Source organism: Lagopus muta, chromosome 1, assembly GCF_023343835.1.
Source record: "Lagopus muta isolate bLagMut1 chromosome 1, bLagMut1 primary, whole genome shotgun sequence".
NCBI lineage: Eukaryota > Metazoa > Chordata > Aves > Galliformes > Phasianidae > Lagopus > Lagopus muta.
Window position 1 is genome coordinate 193,198,669 of NC_064433.1, and position 23,868 is coordinate 193,222,536.

The 23,868-nt window shown below is 55.6% G+C and overlaps 2 protein-coding genes across 5 annotated transcripts in view; one reads left to right on the top strand and one right to left on the bottom strand.

The window, feature by feature from the left end:
* Positions 1–1,865: 1,865 nt before the first annotated feature.
* PLEKHB1 (pleckstrin homology domain containing B1) lies at positions 1,866–9,722 on the bottom strand. Of its 4 annotated transcripts, none has more exons than XM_048942312.1 (8): positions 9,646–9,713; positions 8,334–8,474; positions 8,085–8,146; positions 7,619–7,771; positions 5,483–5,585; positions 4,749–4,788; positions 3,898–4,003; positions 1,866–3,611 (listed from the first exon to the last, which is right to left on the bottom strand). In XM_048942312.1, the coding sequence occupies exons 3-8, from the start codon at positions 8,119–8,121 to the stop codon at positions 3,475–3,477; spliced, it is 576 nt and encodes a 191-aa protein (XP_048798269.1). In that variant the 5' UTR covers positions 8,122–8,146; positions 8,334–8,474; positions 9,646–9,713; the 3' UTR covers positions 1,866–3,474. The 4 variants fall into 4 exon arrangements, with proteins under 4 accessions (XP_048798269.1, XP_048798259.1, XP_048798238.1 ...); XM_048942302.1 differs by having other exon boundaries at positions 8,085–8,149; XM_048942281.1 differs by lacking the exon at positions 8,334–8,474 and having other exon boundaries at positions 8,085–8,149; positions 9,646–9,722.
* Positions 9,723–12,690: 2,968 nt separating this feature from the next.
* Positions 12,691–23,868, top strand: part of FAM168A (family with sequence similarity 168 member A) — a 155,485-nt gene continuing 144,307 nt past the window's right edge. Inside the window, exon 1 of the mRNA XM_048942219.1 lies at positions 12,691–12,832. The gene's annotated coding sequence lies outside the window, so the exon portion shown is untranslated. The remainder of the gene's footprint in view (positions 12,833–23,868) is intronic.

Sequence of the window (23,868 nt, forward strand, 5' to 3'; positions counted from 1 at the left end):
GGCTCCTCTCTCTTCTCTGCCTCTGTCCATCGTAACGTGGGGTTTCCTCTGGGTTTGAGGTGTTGAAGGGAGCAGCAGTGAGGGTTGGAGGTTTTGGGGGGAAAGGCACAACAGTGCTGCTGCTGTGCTGCTGCCCTCTGCCCCATGCAGCTTTGCCTTTCTGCTCCTTTCTTGCTCTTTTGCATCCAGCAGCTTCCTGCGTTGTGTCCTGCCTTAGGGGTGCCCTCCTTGGACCTGTGGTTGGACCGAATTCCCCTGCTGGTGGACCCCACTCCAGCCCCATCCTACCAGAGACAGCAGCAGGAATGGCTGGGTGAGTACGGGAGGCAGAAGGGCCCCCCTGCTTGCCCTGTGTGGTTGGAAATCTCCCCTCTTTTGGCCTCAGTTGGACGTCAGGAGGAAACCCTTCACTGTGAGCACTGGCACTGTGATGCTGCCCTGATCTGTGGGTCCTGAGGCTGCAGATGGGGCTGTGGGTGCAGACCTGTGGATCCCTGCCCATGGAGGGATGGGGTTGGGGGGCTCTGAGGGCCCTTCCCACCCAAACTGCTCCGGGGTTCTGGTTCCTGGAGGGGAGGGAGGCAGTTGTGGGTCGCTGGCTGTTCTGTAGGTACAGCAGCAGCCCAACCCCAAGTGCACTCCTTGTAGGATCTTTATCAAAAACCTTGAGTGTGGTCTTGTGGGGGTGCCCTGGTGTGGTTGGTAGGGCAGTGAGGCAGTGCTGGCACCAGTGTGTGCTGTTACAGAGCTGCAGGGCATCCGTCCCATCAGCAATCAGGGTGGCAGGGTGCTGCACTCCCTGGCGGCCTCGTTGCAAACCCCAGTGCAGCCATGCACGACCCTACATAGGAAATTACTTGGGATCCCTTTGTACCATGTTTGGGACTCAGCAGCTGCAGGGTGAGGAGGACATTTGGGTCGCTGCAGGGGAGGGGATTTTGCTGCTCCCCCTTATGGCTGGGGTTGGGTTTTCCCTATAGGTTTACCCTCCCCCTATAGGGATGCTTGAAGCTCGCTTCCCAGCCACCCAGTTGCCCTTTCTGAGCCCAACCTTCCAGGCTCACCCAGGGTATAAATTAAAGCAATTCCACGTCAGCCACCCGCAGAGCACATCTGGAAGGAGGACGGCTGCCCTGATTGTGTTAAGGTTTGATTAATGGCACCACTAATTAAAGTGCTGCAATCACCCATTCCCCTGCACGCCATCTGCTCAGTGCATTGGCACTGCTGGGCAGTCAGGAGATGCAGTGAGGCCGGGTGCTGGCAGTGGCAGGGATGTGCCCACCTCATTGCACACTGCACTGCCTTCATTCCCATTGTGGGGCTTTCGGAAGCACTTCTGGGGCTCAGCAGGAGCAGGGCACACCTCCTTCCTGCTGCCTTTTGTCCAGATTTAATTGCAGTGTGTTTCATTAGGATTGGAACTCAATGATCCTGAAGGTCCCTTCCACCCCAAAGCCAGGTGGCGTTGCAGTGGGACGCTGCTGCGTCCCTCGGTGTCCCCGTGCTGTGGTACCACAAATCCAGGCTCACCCCAATGTCTGCATCCCAAGTGCTGCTGCAGGGTTGGAGACCTCCATCAGCACTAATTGGTGGCAGTGGCTAATTGGCTCCCAGCTGTGTGAGCTCGTGGGGAACCTCGTGGGGACAGGAGTTGGACACTTCTCCCCATTGCTCCTTGTTTGGTGACAGAAGCAGCCCCACAGAGCACAGCACTGTGGAACCCATATGGGTCTCTGGGGTGGGGATGCTGTGCAGAGGGTCTTTGGGGGCTCTTTCCCAGCTCCTCCCCAGCACCACACAGACCCCAACCCCCCGTCACCCCACAGTGCTGCTCACAGCCCTCCTCACCCCCCTCCTCATTCCACAGCCTGGCTCTCGTTGGGGCCACCTTTATTAGCCTTTTTATTTTAATTTTCTCCAAAAAACAGTGGTTGCAGGATTGGGTTTGCAGCAGTGGTGATGTGAGGAAGGACGGGGAAAGGATGAGGGTGACATCAGGGACATCCCGAGCCCCGAGGAGACGAAGCTTTGCCCAAAGAATGGGCCAGTTGCTGGTGCTGCTGTTGGTTTCCTACTTGGGATTTACAGTCTTTTTTATTTTGTTGAATTCTTGAGCTGCTTATTTCATATCAGAGTTCTTGCAGTGATGCTCCTGGTGCTGCTCAGTGTGTGAATGTGGCCCCGTTGTGCACTGCTCTGGCTTGGGGCCACCCTAAATGACCGTCCCTATGCATTGACCTCAAATCAAAACCTCAGTGCCAAAGGAGCTCTTCCCATTCCCCAAAACCTCAGTGCTTTGTGTCCCTCCTGGAGCTGCTGCTGCTAGATGCTGGCTGGGCAAGCCCCATTGTGGCCAAGGCTCTTCTCATCCCAATTCTTGGGTTCCCATCCCAATTCCAGGGTTTCTATTTGAATTCCCAGTTTCCAATCCCAATTCCTAGGTTCCCATCTCACTTCCTGTGGTTCAATTTCTGTGTTCCCGTCCCAGTTCCTGGATTCCCATCTCACTTCCTGGGGAATCCATCTTAATTTCTGTGCACTCAGTTCGATTCTTGCATTCCCATCCTGGTTCTTGGATCCCCGTTTCACTTCTATCTCTTCTATCTTCACTTCCTGCCATTGCTGTCTCACTTCTGCTGTTCCCATCCCGTGTCCTGGAGTTCCCAATTGCTGGGTTCCCACCTCACTCCCTGGTTTCCCATCTCAATCTCTGCTCTTAGTTCAATTCCTGCATTCCCATTCCTATTCCAGGTGCTTCCATCCCAGTTCCTGATTCCTGGAGCTCCCATCCCAGTTCCTGGGTTGTTGACCCCAGTTCACAAAGGTTTTATCCCCAGTTCCTGAGCTTGCTCAGCCCCAGGGACTGCAGCGAGCCTGAAAGCCAGACAAAGGCATGGAGCTGCTCACGTGTGTGGGGGTCTGTGGGTATGGGACAAGGGTTCTCATCCCCCCCTTGCACTCAGATCCTCCTCCATTCCCTCACTCTTCACACCAGCCCTGTGCCTGTTTCCTACCCTGGCACCCATGGGTGTTTGCAGATCCCTTCCTCAGGGCTGCAGTTTGGGGTGAAAAAAACACAAACCACTACAGTGCTGGTACCTCTCCCCCAAAAGACCCTTTAAAAAAGCAGTTTTGTAAGGAGAACCTGGCTGCCCCCCTGAAATGGCTGCTGGGAGCAGCACCCCTCCAAACTCATCCCCCCCCCCAAAAAAAAAACTTCAGGTATTTCTGCAGCTAGAGATTTGGGGTGGGGATGGTGCCAGGCTGCGGGGCCACATCCTCCCAATCCCCAGCAGTTTCCCTGGGGCAGCAAAAGGTCTTGGCTTAGGTTTTTGGGTTCGTGGGGGTTATCTGATGCAAAAGCCGTGGGTGGGTGGGATGGAGTTGCTCCCCTTTGTCCCAAAAGGATGATTTCTGCGGGGTGCCAAGCCAGGGGCGCGTTACCTCGGGCTGGGGAGCCAAAGGATCCCACTAAAACCAGCATGGCATCCACATGAAGGAGCCCAGGGCTGCACCAGTGGCTGCCCCAGCCAGCAGCCCCAAGGCCATCTGGTCCCCGGAGACGCGGTAGGGATCCTCACGCACGATGACGTGGGTCACCCCGGGGGCTGCAAGGCAAAAAGGGGGAGGTGGGCGGCCTGGGGGTCCCCTGAGGGGGTCACATCCCCCCCTCCACCCCCCAGAAACCCTAAAAATCTCCCAACCCCCCCCCCCAGCCCATCCCCCATCCCTATGGACCACCCCAAGTGCCGCCGTGCGCTGAGTTTGCAGGGTCTCAGCCCACTCCGTCCTAGAAATACCTCCAAGTATGACCAGGGTTGGAGCTGTGACCTACGCAGTGTCCCCAGGATGGCACCAAATGGCACAGAGGGAAGGAAGGGGAGAATGACCCACCTCCATATTGGTGGCCGTAGTGGCCGGAGCTGATGTAGGCGGTCTGGTGGGAGTCGATGGGCACCGTCTGGTAGTAGTCATCATCATAGGGGTCATAGACGTGCACCTGCGTGTGGTGGGAGCAGTGTCAGGCCAGTCTCTGCCTTTTCTCCCCTTCACTCCATCCCCATTACCTTAATTATGTCCCCATCACTCTAACTCTGCCCCATCCTCCTAACTCTGCCCCTGTTCCCTTTGACCGTCCCCATTCCTCTTAACTCTGCCCCTCTCAGCTCCTTCCCCGGCCCCTTAACTGCATTCTCAGCTCTTCAACTCAGCCCCTGCTCCCCATAACTGCCCCCGTTGCTCTGAAATTTGTCCCTGCTCCCTTAACTCTGTCCCCATCACTTCAACCTGTCCCCATTGCCCTCAACTCTGTCTTCATCACCTCAACTCTGCCATTATCACCTTATCTTCATCCCCTCACCTTAATTGTGTCCCCATTGCCCTTAACTCTGCCCCTATCCCCTTAACCGTGTCCCCATCACCTTAATTTGTAGAATCACAGAATCATTATGGCTGGGAGAACACTCCCAGATCCCCAACCTCAATCCCAACCCATCCCCACCATGCCTACTGACCATATCCCTAATTCTGCCCCTTTCCCTTCACTGTGTCCCCATTCCCTTAACTGTGACTGCATCACTAACTCTCACCCTACACCGAATTCTTTCCCCATCATCATAACTCTGCCTGCATAACCTTAACTCTGCCCCTGTCCCCTTTAGTTACGTCCCCATTGCCATCCCCAGCTCTTCCCATTGGTGCCCCTGATGCCCCTATTTCAGGGGACAAGGGTAGGGAAGCCTCACCGGGGTGGATTTTGCCTCCAGCACTGCCATCTTCCATGCACTGTGAAGGAAGCAGAGGGAGTGAGTTGGGGGCTTGGCTGGGCAGCAGCCCCCTCCCTCCAGCTGTGCCAGCATTAATCCTTAATTCCCAATTAGCACAGGGGTGGGATGGGACAGGGACCCGATGGCACAGGGCTGGGGATGGGGTGCACAGCAGGAATGGCTCAGGGTGAATGAGGTGGGAATGTGACCCCAAACTGGCAGATAATGGGTGAGTTTCCCCCCATCCCAAGTGTCTCAACACAGAATCATAGAACAGCTTGGATTGGAAGGGACCTCAAAGGCCATCCAGTTCCAACATCTCCCTGTGGTCTAAGAGCAGCTTAAGGTTTCTTGCTATTGAAGATAAAGAGGAGCGGTGCTAAAAGCGGCGTTGCATCATCCTGGGCATGGCCTTAATCCAATTAGCACTCCACGTTTGCATTATTTATCAACGAACGCGGATGGAAATGCTGTCACAGTTCTTTGTGGTTGGCTAAGAGGTGGTTTCTCATCCAGGATACTTAAAAATAGCTCTGCTTGGCTCAGAGGTACTCAATGAGAAAAGCAAATCTGCACCCCCTGCCCTGCATATGACCTCAGGGCTTGCAGCAAGAGGGAGCTGGGGGCAGCAGGATCTGATTTTCTTCCCACTGAGGTGCTTTGGGGGCCAGGATAGTGGGGGCTGGAGCTACTGGGGGGTTTCAGGCACTTACATGGCATCGTCCTCACTCTCAGCACACAGCGTCGTCTTGGAGCCGTCCCGCAGCACGACGGTCAGCAGGCACTCATGGCTCTTCCCCTCGGGTGGCTGCACGTCTGCAAGGGGACAGACAAAGCCAACGTCAGCAGGGGGACCCGTGAGGACCCCCAAAGCCACCTGAGGGGGCCCACAGTGCCAACCAGTGGGATCCCCAAAGCCAAACCAGTGGGACCCCCAAAATCACCCAAGGGGATCCCCAAAGTTGTCTTTCAGGACCCCCCAAAGCCCCTTGAGGGGACGCACAATGCCAACCAATGGGATCCTCAACGCCAAACCAGTGGGACCCCCAAAATCACCCAAGGGGATCCCCAAAGTTGTCTTTCAGGACCCCCAAAGCCCCTGAGGGGATGCACAATGCCAATCAATGGGATCCCCAATGCCAAACCAGTGGATCCCCCAAAGCAACCCGGTGGGACCCCCAAAGCCACCAAAGAGGATCCCCAAAGCCCCTTGAGGGGATGCACAGTGCCAACCCAGTGGGACTCCCAAAGCAACCCAGTGGAGCCCCCAAAACCACCCAAGGGGATCCCCAAAGCCCCCTGAGGGGGTGCACAGTGCCAACCAATGGGATCCCCAAAGCCAAACCAGTGGAGCCCCCAAAACCACCCAAGGGGATCCCCAAAGCCCCCTGAGGGAACCCACAGTGCCAACCAATGGGATTCCCCAAGGCCAACCCAGTGGGGCCCCCAAAGCCACCCAAGGGGATCCCCAAAGTTGTCTTTCAGGACCCCCCAAAGCCCCTTGAGGGGACCCACAGTGCCAACCAATGGGATCCCCAAAACCAAACCAGTGGGACCCCCAAAGCCAGCAAAGAGGATCCCCAAAGCCACCTGAGGGGACCCACAGTGCCAACCAATGGGATTCCCCAATGCCAGCCCAGTGGGGCCCCCAAAGCCACCCAAGGGAACGCACAGTGCCAACCAATGGAATCCCCAAAGCCAACACAGTGAGGCCCCCCAAAATCACCCAAGAGGTCCCCAAAGCCACCCATGGGGTGGGATTTTCACCCCAAAAGCCCCGCTCAGAGTTGGCTTTGGTTTTCTCTTTGTCTCTGCACTCAAAAGGTCAGGCACCAACGCCAGCAGGAACTTCCACCTCCGCAGCAGAAAATGACCCCAACTTTCCTACTTTGGGCTGAGTTTGCGTTGTAAGTGCCAAATCTGACGGGCACACGAGAGGAACCCAACGCCAAACCCATCACGCAGTGTTTGCCATCACACTCCGATTTTGCCAGAAGCTCCATGGAGGCCCCGGCGTGAAGAAAAGCACTTTGTGCTGCGCCGTGGGCTGAGCTGAGCTCTGCTGTGTTTGTGCGAGACGGAGCGCTGAGTCAGAGCCGTGGGAGCGCTGGGAACGAGTGCGGAGTGGAGGTGGGGAAAGAAGAGGGGAGAGGGCACAGATCTGGGGGGGATGAGGCGGTGCGGGATGGAGCGGGGAGGGGGGCACAGCCTTTGGGGTTGGGTGGGCAAAGGGCATGGATTGAAGTGGGCATGGACACACAGAGCCACGGGGCTCGGGGACGTGGATCCTGGTGACGCTGAATGTGGGGACCTTGGGATTCCAAGCTTGGAGATGCGGTGCAGAGATGGAGCTGGGGGATGTGGAGCTTGGGGACATGGGGTTTGGGGATATAGGGCTTGGGAATGCCAGTCTTGGGTACATAAGGATTGGAGACGTGGAAGTTGGGGACACAGGGCATGGGGACAAAGAGCTTGGGGACACGGGGGTTGGGAAAGCAGGGCTGGAGGATGTAAGCATTGGAGATAGAACACGGTGAAACAGCTTGGGCACAACAAGGATTGGGGGACAGCGTGTGGGAACTGAGAGCTTGGGGATGCAGAGCTTGGGAACAGAGGGCTTGGGGACACAGGATGCGGAGTCTGGGGACTCAACTTGGGGACCCATCTTGGGGATGCAGAGCCTCGACAGACAAGGAGTGGGGACACAACAAGTGGGGACACAGAGCTTGGGGGCTATGGGGGTGCAGGGAATGGGGACACGGAGCTTGAGGATGCCGAGCTTGGGAACGTGGGGCTCGGGGACACAACGAGTGGGGACACAGGGATTGGGGCTGCGGGGCTTCGCTCACCGCGGCACTCGCGGCCGGTCCGCACGTCGCGACAGCTGTACTTGATGTGGATGCGGCCGTCCATGTCGCGCTGCGTCTCGTCGTGGTAGTAAACCAAGCTGCCATCCAGGTAGAGGACGAACCAATTCCTCTTCCAACGGCGCAGGATGGAGCCTGGGGGATGGATGGGGGGGTGTGAGTGAGCCTAAAACCCGCAGCGGGGTCTCACTGCCCCCCCAGCACAACCCGTAAGGTGCCTGGCTTGGGGATGAAGCACAGCAGTGTGGCTTTAACGAAACTCTTGGATCCATCCTTGAAAAAGCCATTGGGGCATCTCGCAGTCCTTATAGGGTGAGAGGAGGAGGGTCCTCATAACTTGTATCCGTGGCTGAGCTCCGTGACCCCAAACTGCATCCTGGGTTTGGGTGCCCAGCGTGGAGCTCAGGAACAGAACCCCATCGAGACTGGGATCGGGATTGGCACTCACTCTGCCGCCAGAGCCATCCGCTCTTCACCAGGGCCATGGCCACAGGAGGGCTTCCGGACCTTCTGCTGCAAGGAGGGAAAAAAAACAGAAGAACAGGAGGAACAGGGTTAGAAGAGCAGCTCCTGCTGCCCCCACTTTCTCCCCGTGGGGCTGCAGGAGGGCTATGGGAAACGGCCGGGTGAATCGGGGCCGTGCAGACGTAGGGTTTCATAACCGGGGAAACACTGAGGTGGGGAGGGGCTGTGCCACCTTTCTTGGTGCCTTTAATCTCGTTGGGATTTAGGGATTATCGTCCCGTGGAGGTAAATGGAGAAATCCGGGACGCGGATGAAAACAGGCGCTCCCTCCCCACGGCCCCGGTAACTTTCCACTTGTTTTTTGTTTTCCTGCCTGGATGGAAATTAATCCTTAATGAGGCCATGAAGTCATCGCTCCCCGGATCCCCGAGCAGTGACAGCAGCACAGTGCCAAGCAGGAACGGCCCCATCGCTGGGCACCCCGACATCACAGCACTGCCTGAAGCCTAGCGTGTCCCCCTGGGCTCTGTGACCCCCGTCCCCCTCCACCCACCCCCCTCTGAAATCACAGCACCTGCTGCTCACATCTCTGGGTTCCTGTGCTCACATCCCCAGTACCCACACTTGGTGCTCTCCTATCTGTCCCCCCCGCCACCTTTTCTGCCTCCATATCCACTTTGTGGGCACCGTTTGCTCCATCCCCACAGTGCCCACCTCCCCATGTACACACACCCCCAGTTCAGCACCCGCATCTCCATTGCTGCCCTCCCCCTGCACCCCATCTCCTGCTGCTCCCATACCTGGTAATTCCTGCATCCCACTCCCCTGTGCCCCCATCCCTTGTACCCCATCTCTTTTAATCCTATTCCTGGTACCCCATGTCCTCATACCCTAAACACCGTATCTCCAGCTCTGGTATCCCCCATGCCCCTGTACCCAAATCCCTTGCAGCCCCTTTTCCATTTACCCCATCCCCCTGTACCCCATCCCTTTATACCTCCATTCCCTCTCCTTGTTCCCCCATCCTTCTGTAACCCCCATCCCTTTGTACCCTCATCCCTCATACCTCCATCCCCCTGGACCTCCATCCCTTTATACCTCCCATCTCCCTTTGCCCCCCCCGTTACCCCCATCCCTTGCACCCCCCTATATCTCCTTATACCCCACCCTCTGATACCCCCATCCCTCTGTATCCATATCCCTACTACCCCCATCCCCCCATCCCCCCATCCTTTACACCCCATCCCTTGTACCCCCCGTATCTCCTTCTACCCCATCCCCCGGTACTCCCATCCCCCTGGCACCCCAATCCCTGCTACCTTCATCCATTGTACCCCCCACCCCCCTTTACCCCCACCCCCTATACCCCATCCCTCCATAACTCCTGCTTACCCCAATCCCCCCATACCCCACTCCCCTTGCACACCCATCCCTTTGTACCACCATCCCCCCGCACCCCCTCCTCCTGCATCCCACCCCCTCTCACCCCATCCCGAATTCCTCACCCCATTGCCCCCCGGATCCCCCCCTCCCCATCCCCTCACCGTGCACAGCAGCACAGCAGATCCCCGCTGCGCTCCGCTCCCGCTCGCGTTCCCTCCGCCCGTCCCCCGCTGCACGCACAGCGCGCTGGGAGCTGTAGTCCGACACAGGGAAACGATCCTAAAGGAGCTGTGGGGCCCTCCGGAAAAATGGCCATTTGGGGTAATTTGAGGGCTCAAAGCACTTCGTGGGGTTGTTGGTCCCGAGGATGCTGAGGGTGGGATGGGGTGCGTGGTCCCAGAGGGGGTCACAGCATCACCTCCATCCCACAGAGCAGAGCTGGGGTCAGGGTTGGGCTCAGAGTCACTGCCTGAATGTGAGAGCCCCCAAAAAGTGGGGATGCACGGAAGGTCCCCCCCATCCCGGAGCCCCGAATCCCCCCTTCGATGCGCACAGCATCACACGGATGGAGTGGCCTCGTGGTTGGGGGGAAAAATGGGGGGGAAAAAAAAGCAGATGGAAATTCCAAGGCAATGCTGTGTGCTTGGGGTCCTCCAGGGGAGCCCTGAGGCCATGGGGTACACAGAGGATGCTGGGGGGGTCAAGGTGCTTCCCTCCTCTGTGTGGTATCCCGGCACTGGGGGCTGGAGCAGTGGGAGGGGGAACACCTTCTGTGGGGATACCCCCAATCTAACACCAGGTTTGGGGGTTCATAAGGCAGGAGGGAGTGGGGAGAGGGGTCAGCAATGCCTTGGCTCTGCAGAACAGCATTTGGGGTCATCACTTGAGCTCCTTCTGCCAAAACCTGCCATGGGAAGGGGATAAAACTGCATGTTTTGGGGAAGCAGGTCCCCATTGCCACCCTGCCTGGAACTGCGTAGAGAGGGGCAAGCCGTGAGCAAATCCAGATGCAAGGAGCATCATAAAGATGTGCAGGATGTGTATGGAGCCCTGTGCAGCTCAGGAAAGGACACATCCCCTATGGGTGACCCCAGCAGTGCCCGAAATCCCTGGGGGCTGGTTGGCATTGCAGGGCTTAAAATCCGACTGGGGTTATTTATAGCCAGGGCTGGGCTGCTGATACAGATGTTGGTTAAGCATTGGGCAGCCCTGCATGCAAAACCCACATCCATTCTGGCAGGCTGTTCACCCAAAGCCCATCCCCTCCTGCCCTCCTCCCCTTTCTTCCTCCCGTGCTGCCTTTGCTGTGTTGGGCAGCAGAAGGGATTGGATCAATCCACGATGCCGGGTTTCAGCTCAGTTGTATTGTGCCTTTTGGATAGAGCTGCGTGGTCTGAAATTGGGCTTGGGGTTGCACAGTGAATTAGGAAGAAGATCTCTGTGGGGAAGAGCAAGGCTTTGGCTCAAATGTTGGCTGGTGTCAGCCAGGCCCTTGGTGTGATTGCACCCAGTGCTTTGCATAGGATCATAGAATGACAGAACGGCCTGGGTTGTAAAGGAGCTCAGTGCTCATCCAGCTCCAAGCCCTGCTGTGTGCAGGTCACCAACCAGCAGCCCAGGCTGCCCAGAGCCACATCCAGCCTGGCCTTGAATGCCTGCAGGGATGGATGGGGCATCCACAGCCTCCTTGGGCAACCTGTGCCACTGCCTCACCACCCTCTGCCTCCAAAACTTCCTCCTCACATCCAACCCAAACCTCCCCTGGCTCACTTTCAAGCCATTCCCCTTGTCCTGTCACCACCCACCCTCACACACAGCCGTTCCCCCTCCTGTTTATCCGCTCCCTTCAAGCACTGAAGGCCACCATCAGGTCTCCCTGCAGCCTTCTCTTCTCCAAGCCAAACAAGCCCACTTCCCTCAGCCTTTCCTCACACAGAGCTGCTCCAGCCCTCTGCTCATCTCAGTGCCTCCTCTGGACTCCCAGAGCTCCCCGTCCTTCCCGTGCTGGGGGCCCCAGCAGGACGCAGCGCTGCAGATGGGGCCTCACAGGAGCCGATGGAGGGGACGATCACCTCCCTCTCCCTGCTGGCCGCCCCTTTCTCATGCAGCCCAGAACACATTGGCTGCATTCCGGGCTGCAGGCGCTCACTGCTGCCTCATGCCCAGCTCCTCGTCCACCAGGACCCCCAGTCCTTCTCCGCAGGGCTGCTCTCCAGGACATCTTCCCCCAGTCTGTGTCAATACCTGGCTTTGCCCCGACCCGATGCAGCACCCTGCACTCAGCCCTATTGCACCCCATTATGTTCTCACGTTCCCACTTCTCCAGCCCGCCCCGCTCCCTGTCTGGCTTCCCTTCCTTCCCGTGTCCCCACTCTTCCTCCATGTGCTCTGAGCTCTGCCCCGGGCTCGGAATAATTTGTCTCCTTGGCAGCAGCAGGACACGGAGGGCCGGACGCTCCGTGTGAAATGGCAGCAGGTTCTCCCAAGGCTGGCGCTGCCCCGCGCTGCCCCAATGCGCTCGTTTGGGACCGAGGGAAGGCAGCAGCGCCCCCACCCCAAAAGGGACGGCATTGAAGCCCCGCGCAGCGCTCCGGCGCCCTCTGCAGAAGGGAACGATGCATTTTGCAGGGCTGATTTTTCTCTCGTCGCAATCGGGTGCAGCTGACGAAGAGACGCGGACATTTACATCGCTGAGCTCCGCGCGGGGCTCCGTCGCCCCACATCCGATCCTCCCCGCGGCTCTCGGGGCGATGCTCTCCATCCGCCGCACGGGGGGGTCCCGAGCCCGGCCTTCCCGTTTCTCACAGGCCCCGTTCGGAATGGCCCCGAGGCTCCGCTGCTCGGCCCCGAACCCGCGGCTGCGGGCGGTGCGGCTCAGAGCCGCGACCTAAAGCGGTCCGCCCGGCTCGGGAAGCGCGAGGCGCCCCCCGCCCGCCTCTCGAACTACAACTCCCGGCACGCCCTGCGGCGCCGCAGGCGCACTACAGCTCCCGGCATGCAGTGCGCTCCTACACATCCCAGCACCACCCAGCGGCGGTCCGGGCCCTGTCTACGGCGCGCCAGGACTTCATTACCCAGAGTGCTTCGCGGCGCGCGGCCGCCGCGGTGCGATGGGGCGGCGCGCGGGGCGTGCCGGGAGCGGTAGTCCGCGCGCGGCGGCTGTAACGGTCCCGCTGCGGTGCCCCCCCCCCCCCCCGCCTCCCCGCTCCCCGCCTGCCGCCGCCGCCCCCTCCCCCATTCGCTGGCGGCTGCGGGCTGAGGCAGAGCTCCGGCGGACGGAGAGCAGCTCCGGTGGGGAGAGCCGTTACGGCTGAGGGGACGCCGCCGCCGCCGTCTGAGGAGCCGCAGGTTGGGGGGGGGGCGTCCCGCCGCTGGGCTTTGGGGGCGGGGGGCAGAACGTGAGAGGGCGGGGGGGGGGGGAGCCGAAAGATGAGGTGAGGGGGGGGAGATGGGGGGAGATGGAGCTGAGGGCTCGGATGTGGTGAGGAGGGGGAGAAAGGGGGGGGATGGGGACAGGTGTTGGGGGGGGAGGATGAGGTGATGAGAGGTGATGGCGGGGGGGGGTTGGGGCTGAGATGGGGGAAAGGCGGTGAGGGGACGGGGTGGGGGGTTGAGGTGAGGTTTGGGGGGGATCAGGGGGTGGGGGGCTGTGAGAGGAAGGGGGGTGGGCTGGGAGGGCTGTCAGAATGGGACGGAATGGGAGAGAATGGGGACAAATTGGGGACAGCAGGGCTGGGCTGCTGTGGGGGGGTGAGGGGGGGGGGTCGGAGTGGCGCTGCTTGGGGCTGCGAGGGGACAGAGGGCACAAAGCAGGAGATGCCGGAGGGGACACGGAAAGGTCCGGCCCTTGTCACCCTCCTTAAGCCTTTGTGGAGGGGGGTTTGTTTTCAAGCCCCGAAGGAGAAACGCGTTCACCTCCCCCCCCCTAAAGATTTTGGCAAGAGGCCACGTTGTGCGGTGTGATGATTGGGGGGCAATGAGGGGTGAGGAGGAGCTGGGCAGCGGCTTCGGGAGCCCCTCAGTGGGGCTCTGCGCCCTGCAGGGAACTCCTAAACGTGAGCTCCAAGCCAAGTTTCACCTTTTTCTTCTCGTGCCGGAAAGGGAATCGAGTTCTCAGGTCCGTGCTTCTGCATGTCGATGATGATTTCCCTCCGTGTGTGTGCAGCTCTGCAGGCTGTGGGTGCAGAAGGGAGCACTGCAAGGAAGGGGTTTTATGCCTTGGAGAGCAGCGAACGCTGCCGAAGCCTTCATGGAACTTTGGTGGAAATGGCACTGATGGGATCGGGGGTGGCAGCGTGGAGCCTTGAGGCTGTGAGATGCGGGCTGTGTTTGATCTTGGGGAAGTTACTGCGATTTTTTTCCAACCGTTGCTTTAATGCTTCGTGATCGGCGCTGCGGTTTTGCAGGGCAGCTCGGTGTGGGTTGGTGGTGCCACAGAGGTGCTCAGCGTCAGCCCTGCGTGCAGCACAGAGCGGTGACGGAATATTCAGAGAAGGTTTTGTGCTGGGCTGGGTTTTATTCTGTTTTAGATACAGTTTCCTCTCTTTCTTTCTCCCCTCTCTTCCCCCCCTCTGTGAGGAGCTGTCAGGTCATGCATTCCCACAGCCCAAATTACCTTTGGAGTGCATTCGTTTGGTGCTCAGTGCTGTGGATGCAGCAGTCAAGGGCTCTTTTTTCCTCCTCTCCTGGACAAAGGCAAATGAAAAAGAAACCCCAAGTGATTCTGTTGATGTTTTAATCCAAATATCATCTAGGATGCGGCGGTGCATTTATTTTCAATGCTAAGTAGAGATGGACGAATCGAGGGCTTCTTTTAGGGGGGAGGGAAGGAATGTGAATGATGGAAACATCTTTAGGGCAACGTTCAGCTGGACTTGATTGCATCAACTGCAATATTTCAGGAGATGTTGGCTGCGAAGTGCTCACTGACTGGGACTCGGATGGAGCAGCGATGTTGAGTGACATAAAGAAGGAGGAAATCGGCACCAGGAGAGCAAACGCATATCTATATATTTTATGTGAAGTTCTGTCTGAGCTTTGAGTTTTAAGGATTCCTTGGGTTGCTTGGACCTTTGTGGCTGAGAATATGAAGGAATGAGCAGATGCCCAAGCAGAGAACCCAGCACAGGTGTGTGTGCAGTTTGTGTGTGCAGTGCTTGTCCTCGCGAGGTGACCGACTGCAGTTGGCAGTGTGGTTTCAGACAGAATGGACATTAGATCCCATGGCTTCAACTTCTGCTCTGGAAAGCACGAATACTGGCTTGCCTTGTTGTGCATCTCACAGAATCACAGGATGGTTTGGGTTGGAAGGGAACTCAAGGATCACGAAGCTCCAACCCCCCACCAATGCAGGGCCACCAACCTCCCCATCTCACAGCAGCCCAGGCTGCCCAAGGCCCCATCCAACCTGGCCTCCAACACCTCCAGGGATGGACGGGGCATCACAGCCTCTCTGGGCAGCTGTTCCAGCACCTCACCACTCTCTCTCTAAACAACTTCCCCCTGACACCCAATCTAAATCTTCTCTCCTTCAACTTTAAGCCATTTCTCCTTGTCCTGCTGTTATCTATCCTTTCAAAGAGTTCAGATACCTCCCTCTCGACTCTTTTTAACCGAATGTTTACAGAATGATTCTCCTCGCTGAATGATGTGCATAGCATGGCCTGATGCATGGATGAGCTGAGGGAGGTGTTTCATAGAAAGGCCTGGGCTGCAAAGGAGCACAGCGCTCATCCAGCTCCAAGCCCTGCTGTGTGCAGGTCGCCAACCAGCAGCCCAGGCTGCCCAGAGCCACATCCAGCCTGGCCTTGAATGCCTGCAGGGATGGGGCATCCACAGCCTCCTTGGGCAACCTGTGCCACTGCCTCACCACCCTCTGCCTCCAAAACTTCCTCCTCACATCCAACCCAAACCTCCCCTGGCTCACTTTCAAGCCATTCCCCTTGTCCTGTCACCACCCACCCTCACACACAGCCGTTCCCCCTCCTGTTCATCTGCTCCCTTCAAGCACTGAAGGCCACCATGAGGTCTCCCTGCAGCCTTCTCTTCTCCAAGCTCAACAAGCCCAGTTCCCTCAGCCTTTCCTCACACAGAGCTGCTCCAGCCCTCTGCTCATCTCAGTGCCTCCTCTGGACCCGCTCCAAGAGCTCCACGTCCTTCCTGTGTTTCAGACAGCCTGGTTTATCCTTTGGAGGTTTTTGGCTGTTGAAATGAGGTGGTGTTTAAGGCCCTCCCAACAGGAGCCATTCTAAGATTTGGTGGTTCTCAGGTTTTCTGAACCTGTTCAGTCATGGGAAATACAGCTTAAAGAGAAGCCTGGACTCTGTTCCTGCATCAGAAGTCGTGGATACCTGTAGCATATGGAAGAATGTGTGGTTGAGGCCCTTCTGGGTCTTAGCTGATAGCAATACATCTTTACAAGGCAACAAGAAGCCTGCATTGCAGTGGGTGACTTCAGGGGGGTTTTTACCATTTACCTTTGTAGTTGAACTGCAAAGGAAAGTAGGAAAGGAGGGAAGGAAGGTAATGCTGCCCTTGGTGCTTCCTGAGCATCTCTCAGGCTGGTGGGAGCTCCTGGGAGAAGCACTTCTGTTAGAGGCCTGCAGTGACACCTTCAGTTGAGCTGAAGTTGCCATTGAGTTGTGTCTGACCTGCTCTGCTCTGCCCAGGACAGCCTGGGAATTTCAGTTTGGTTGCCTGCATGCAGAAAGCAGCCACTGCAGGTCTGTGTGTGGTGCAGGGCAGCGTCTGCTCCTGGTGAGCGTTTGGGGGCAGCCGTCGTGGGTTGGCATGGATGTTTGACTTTGGAAGTGGAGCTCAGGGCTGGAGCTCACCAGGTGCTCAGTTGGGAATTGGTTTTATGTACAACTGAAATTCCATGCAGGGGTAGAGGACAAACTGAGACCTTTTTGCCCCCGGAGCTTAGAAACCATTGCTGCTCCTCTTGTAAAGCTCTGCTCATTTCCAGTACCAAACCGTGGGGACCAGGAGCCGATGAGGTTGTCAAAAGGGAAACGTGATTTTTATGTCTTCCTTTCTGAGCTCCCTCTTCCCTTCAGTCTGGATTATGGTCCTCATTTGTCTTCTAGTCATGCTTTTCGAGCTTGATTGTATCCGCAGAGGCTCTGATTTCCTTTTCCGCAGCGCAAGAGCTCTGTGTACTTTGTGTTTCCTCTGTGACCCTCCTGAAGCTCTGTTTGCAGAGCTGAGGCTCTCAGCAATGCTGTGGCTCTCTGTGGATGGACCAGGAGGGGGGGGGAGGCACAGCGCCGTGCCGGTGTCCTGCTGCAGCTGTTGGTGTGACAGAGAGGTTTGGGAAGCAGCCTCATGTCAGCCCATGTGCTGGGAGAGGAGGGACTTCGGGGCTGAGATGTGCACCAGAAATAAGGTAATTTTGGTGGATTTTAGTTGTTGGAGAGTGAGGTGGTGCATCTGACTGCTGGCTGTGATGGATTTGCTCTGGCAGCCTTCGATGTGTTCATAGAATGACAGCATGGCCTGGGTTGCAAAGGAGCACAGCGCTCATCCAGCTCCAAGCCCTGCTGTGTGCAGGTCGCCAACCAGCAGCCCAGGCTGCCCAGAGCCACATCCAGCCTGGCCTTGAATGCCTGCAGGGATGGATGGGGCATCCACAGCCTCCTTGGGCAACCTGTGCCACTGCCTCACCACCCTCTGCCTCCAAAACTTCCTCCTCAGATCCTCATATCCAACCCAAACCTCCCCTGGCTCACTTTCAAGCCATTCCCTCTGGTCCTGTCAAGGCGTAGATCTTGTTTCTTAACGTGCCATAATCTTTCCAATCAATTAGGCCACTGTTTGAAATTTGTCTTTCTCTCTGTTCCTGTTTTCCTGCCTGTAGCATAGCACTGAATTGATCCCACTGAATACAAGAGGGAAATGTCAGCAGCAGCATTACGTTTGTGTGTCCAAATCTGTGTCAACCTGATTTCTTGTGGAAGGGAGGATGATGGCTTTGTGCTGCCTGCCCACCAGGACTTATTGGTGCTTCCAGACCTCCGAGGGCCTTAGCAGCAGAAAGCAGGAGGATGTGGGGCTGTGTGGGGAGGAGGTGAATGCCTTCATGGAAGCATCGATGGGAAAGAATTGCCTGTTGGTAGCAGTGGTTTTGGGGTTACTCCATGTGTTCCATGTCGCCGTGCAGCGCCGTGTTGGTGCTTTGCTCGTTGGGTGCCTCATCTCAACCTGGGGCTGTTTGGTGTCTTCCTGGTTTAACAGCAGGAGAAAAGTGGTGGATTTTTTTAGGGGAGTTGGTTTATTTTAGGGGAAGCAGCTCTGCTTTGCTGTGGGAATCTCCATCGTGTCCCTAAGAGCCCAAACCAGGGCAAGATTTGCAGATCCTCCCAGAGCTGGGTGCTCTGAGCACGAGGCTTCTGAGCAGCACACCTCACTCTTTGTCCTGGGCTCCAAACAGGGATGTGAGTTCACTGCCAGTTGGGTTCTTGTGCTCCTTCTCTTTCCTGTTGGAGCCCTGCAGGGAAGTGATGATGATGATGATGATGATGATGATGATGATGATATTAGTGGCACAATGCTTTGCTTTCAAAGAAACACACAGAGAATGAGACGACACAACTGGTCACATCAGTCACCCAGAAGCCCCCCATGCCCTGCTGAGGTGCTGCTCTGCATTTGGATCTGCTTTCTCCTTTCTTTCCTCTCCTGGAGGGAAGTGGTCACCTGGAAAGCTGGCGGAAGGGAAAATGGAACGTAAAGAAGGAGAGGATTTATCCTAGCTTTCGTATGATAACTTTCTCAGCATAAGAAAAGATGTTGGAGTGTGTTTGGAGGCTGAACGGTTCTGGGTTCTGTGCCTCAGCAAGGGTTGGAGATTTAGGAGGGATTGTGACAGCAAGCCTGGAGAATTTCATGAGAGAAAATGTGCAAAACGGGCAAGGAAAGAAGAGATGCCATCGTGCCCAGTGGGCTCAGCTCGTTCTTTGACCAAATGGATGCAGGCTGCAGCAGAAGTCAAACCAGACCATTGGATTTCTCAGGTTTTTTTACTTCCTATGATTTTCTGTTGAACTTAATCAGAAAGTTCTGGCTTGTTTAGGGCATCCAACTCTTCTGTTGGTGTGTTAGGAGTGGAAGTATATGGCATTTGGGCTTTGGCTTCCTTTGGCACCCAGCTCTCCAAATGTGCTTGAAATATGGAACGTATCATTTTTATGATGGAACCACATGAAGACAAGCCTGCCTTTCCCCATTGCCTTTTGGTTCTTTACATGTGGATGTGTAGGAGATGGAAGCCCACCTGCCCATTAAAGGCAAAAGTTGTCTGTGCTCCTCCAAGGGCGTTCCAGCAGGTAAGTTGGCTCCTGTTCTCCAGCTCATCCTATGCAACGTGAAACTTTGCACTTAATTACACTCATGTCTGTTATGGATGGATATTTTCTCATGTATGAGACAACTCGGTGTGGATTTATGGACAAGCACAGTTGGGAGTGCTCACAGGAAGGCAATGATGCTGAATGCTCAGAGCTGGATATGTGTCACTGCAGAAGCTCACTGCTGCCTGAGGGAGGACTCAGAGACATTGCAGCACGTCCTGCCCTTGGGCTGGGTGGACAAGGCTGCTCACTGCCATTGCTGGCAGGTTTTCATAGAATCCTAGAAAGGCCTGGGTTGCACAGGAGCACAGTGCTCATCCAGCTCCAAGCCCTGCTGTGTGCAGGTCGCCAACCAGCAGCCCAGGCTGCCCAGAGCCACATCCAGCCTGGCCTTGAATGCCTGCAGGGATGGATGGGGCATCCACAGCCTCCTTGGGCAACCTGTGCCACTGCCTCACCACCCTCTGCCTCCAAAACTTCCTCCTGATATCTAAGCTTGTGGGGCAGGCGCTGGTTGGGGTTGGTTTCTTCTGTGGTAGCAAAGTTTTATGCTGTGGGCTCTGGAGAGAAATGTGGCATCGTATCTCTTCTCATCTGAGTTTCAGCTTTTTGTTCTCAATTCCTGTGTGTTGAGCTCAGCACTGGTTTGGTTTAACGTAGAGTTACCATCAAGGAGCAATGCTATGGACTGCTTTAAGCTCAACTCTTGGAAAGGGGAGATGGCAGCAGGACAAGGGGAAATGGTTTGGAGTTGAGGGAGGGCAGCTGGAGGTTGGATGTCAGGGGGAAGTTGTTTAGAGAGAGAGTGGTGAGGTGCTGGAACAGCTGCCCAGAGAGGCTGTGATGCCCCGTCCATCCCTGGAGGTGTTGGAGGCCAGGTTGGATGGGGCCCTGGGCAGCCTGGGCTGCTGTGAGATGGGGAGGTTGGTGGCCCTGCATTGGTGGGGGGTTGGAGCTTCGTGATCCTTGAGCTCCCTTCCAACCTGGGCCATTCTGTGGTTCTGTGAAGCTTTGCAGGTGCTGTTGCTGCATTGCAGAGCAGATCAGCATTACCTCAAGTTTTTGCAGCTTGTGAATTAGAGCTGCCATTTCAGAACTTCTGAAGGCAATACATAGAGCTGCTGCAGTTCCTGGCTGCTTTGGGGTTGCCATGCAGTGAAGCATCCAGCACAACATGCTGTGTTCTCTCCCTCCGATGCAATGCAATGCAATGCAGAGGTGATGAAGGAAGGTGACCACAGAACCGAGTGAGGTTTCAGCTGTTGTTGTGGTCAGGTCACCACGTGGGGCTCTCCAAGCCTTGTAGTCCTTCAATGTCCATTACAACCTGCTCCTTTATGTAGTAAAAACGTGGCTTCTCCTGCTGTGTTCCCATGAGGGCCATCTCCCCAGCGCAGTCAGTGGACAAAGAATTGCTTCTTTATGCTTGAAGTCATTTTCCAGGTCAGCAGTGGACCTCTGGAACAGCACTGGGCTCTTTGTCAAGGCCAGCAGAGCCCCACTGCAGCTAACTTGGTGATATTCTATGTCTGACTGCATTCAGTCATCATGGGCCAACCCTAAATCCATTCAGCACGCTGTGCTGACGCCATACAGTGGTAATTTGTGGATCAAAGTGCCATGCTCAGCTCACGTTGCCTTTATCAACCTGGTGCTGAACCTCAGATACAAGAAGGAAATGGGCTTATTTTCTTTTGCCAAGAGCTGTTTTCTATAACTCTGTTGACTGTCATTCATTTTGTTCCTGTCCTTTTAAAGCTGAGATCAGGTCTGCTTCACTTCTCCCTTACTTTGTCCAGAGCTGACGTCTGCCTGAGTTCTCATTACCCAAGTCATCTTTTTCCCCCTATTCTGACATTCTGTTAGAAATACTCATCTTCTGTGGGTTTTTTTCCACGTTCCAGAAGAGATGGAAGAGGAACCCCTGGGCACTTGGAAGTAGGAGGACTCTGTGAGGTCTCCCAATGCCTCTGAGGCCCCATTCATTGCAATGTGGAGCTGATGGAGAGCTCAGGAGACCCTGCAGCCCATTCCCCTCCTTGAGTCGAGGCGATGTGTCTCCAGAGCATCCCAGCCACGTGTTTCTCTAATTCTCCCCTAAAAAACATACCAGTTTAGAAGGCACCTCAGCCTCCATACATAGATGGCAGTTGTTGCTTGGCTGCCAGTTTAGCTGAAAGCTTTTCCAGTGTCTTCACTTGGCGATGTTTCTTTGGCAGATTGAGATGCTTTGCTCTGGAGGACGTGCAGAGGAACCCATCCTCGTTGTCTCCATCCTCCCTGGTAGGAATCTGGTGGTGTCCCTCAGCTTTCCCCATCCTGGGCTGAATGAAGACCTCTGATCTGTCCTCATGGATCCTATTGCTTCTGAACCTCTTCGTGTTTCTATTGCTCAGTGCCGTGCTATGCTTCCTTCCCTCCGTGCACAGTCAGTGTTCCACTGATCACCATCATATGGAAGGAACTCGTGCTCTTTGCCACCCATTGCTGTTGAAACCACCTGAAATGCCCCTTATCTTTTTGGCAGATCCACAATACTGTTGACTTACAGCAAGCAGGGATGCAGAACACCCTTGGGTCACTCCTTGGGGGCCAGCAGCCTCGCTCACTGCTCTGCATCCCCTCCCATGCTCCCATCCCTATTGACTTCCATTGGGCTCTTTTGCTTCGTTTGATCTCAACGTTCCCATGCTGTGAGGTTTTCTGCCTCATCCTGCAGTTGCTTTCATGAGGATCCCTTAACAATTTCTCAAGTATCTTCCCATTGATTGCAAGGAGGGCTCAATCTCTAATTTACTCTAGAAGCTTTTCAGAACTCCTCTCTGTAGCCATTTCCTCTTTGATCCCAAAAGCACTTTGAAAGTTTGCCACTGAATTTAAGTGGATCATCTATATGCAAATTCCTTAATTTTTCCTCTGCTAAGTTATATTTGTAGAAAATCAACATCTTCTGAGCCATGCCTGTTTGCATTACGTTGATACTTCATTAAGATGGTAACTGAAAAGCGCAGACGTCATCCCAGTTAAAATCAATTATTTAAATCAGGACATTCTGAAGCCGTGATTGAATTACCAGGCCTGGATGTGTTGAGATGCAAGCCTGGTCTTCTCAACTGTGAGGACTTTCACTCCTGTGCTTACCATGGCTTTATTGAGTGTCATGAGGCTGATTTTGGTGCTTCTGGAGATGAACCACGTGGCATCACTTCTGCACGAGGCTTTGTACCCCTCCTGTCTGCTCCGTAGCCCCATCAGCTCTCTGTCAGCCCCTCTTGTCCCTGTGCAGTCGTGTAACCAGAGCCTGTTACCCATCTTCTCCCACTGTAACAGGCTGAGTTGCTGCTGGGAGCCCCAGCATTATCTCTGTGTTACTGATACTGCAGCACAGCTGAGCCTTTCTTCTATAACCTCCTAAAGGGAGCCTATAGAGGGGAGGGGAACCAACTCTTTGAAAGGGTTGATATGTGTAGGATGAAGGGAAATGGCTTTAAGTTGAGGGAGGTGAGATTGAGGTGGGACATCAGGGGGAAATTTTTACCCAGAGAGTGGTGAGGTGCTGGAACAGCTGCCCAGAGAGGTTGTGGATGCCCCGTCCTTGGAGGTGTTCAAGGCCAGGTTGGATGGGGCCCTGGGCAGCCTGGTTTAGCATTAAACGTGGAGGTTGGTGGCCCTGCATGTGGCAGGGGGTTGAAGCTTCATGATCCTTGAGCTCCCTTCCAACCCTGGCCCTTCTGTGATTCTTCCCACCTTGGGGCTGTACACTGCAGCCCCCACTTCTCTTTCTCACCTGAACCCCATAGGACTCCTGATTTTTAAAGCCTCACCAGCTTTGTTTTGTCCTTCTACTCACAGGAATCCATTGCCTCTTGCTTGTTACTCAGACTCCTCACATCTATATATAGCAACAGAAAACTCATTTTCTTCGCAAACCCTCTTGTCTGCCTTTGAACCTCATTTATCCTTCTGTGTCCTTCTCTCCTGTTTAGCTTATTCCTTTCCTGGATGCATCAGCACTTTCCTCTGGGAAGGTGTCTTTCTAGTTGGGAAGATGCTGGCTCTGCAGTTAATGATCTCCGTGTTCCCTGCAGAATTGTTCCATCACTCAAACCCAAATATTCTCAGCAGCAGCAGGAGCTGCTGTCGTGCATGAGAACAAGATACCAGCGACTCGCAGACTCCTGCCTGTTCAGCAGGCAGCTCCTACCAGATCCTGCTAGGTTTCTCTTGGCACGCTTCAGCTGTAGCATGGGGAAGAAGAAAGCCTGGCATGGTACCCTGCAGAGGCTGCCAAACCTTGACTTAGACTTTCCTTTTCAGTTCTTTTCCAGGATCCTTGCAATATTTTTTCGTCTGCTCCGTTCCAGCTGATGGAGAGAGCTGCCTGTGCCAGTGTGTCCAATGGCTTCTTTTGACCAGCATGATTAACCAGTATTTGCTGTCCTCTGTCGAAAGAGGAGGTCGATGACAGTCAGGTATCTGTTGGAGGTGGCCCTGCTGTTTCACGGGGTCTGTTTGCAGACCCTAAATCAAACAGCAGGAGATGATTTTGCTCGGTATTCCAAGGTCATTTTTTCCTGCCAGCACCAAACACACACATGCACGCACGTACACACAGTAATAGAATGGCCTGGGTTGCAAAGGAGCACAGCGCTCATCCAGCTCCAAGCCCTGCTGTGTGCAGGTCGCCAACCAGCAGCCCAGGCTGCCCAGAGCCACATCCAGTCTGGCCTTGAATGCCTGCAGGGATGGATGGGGCATCCACAGCCTCCTTGGGCAACCTGTGCCACTGCCTCACCACCCTCTGCCTCCAAAACTTCCTCCTCACATCCAACCCAAACCTCCCCTGGCTCACTTTCAAGCCATTCCCCTTGTCCTGTCACCACCCACCCTCACACACAGCCATTCCCCTCCTGTTTATCTGCTCCTTGCAAATATTGGAAGGCCACTACTTTGTCTGTGACACACAGCACGGGTGTTTCTCTGGCTGTCCTTGACTTCCTCGTGCTTTCCCGATGCTCTTCATTGATGTTTGTG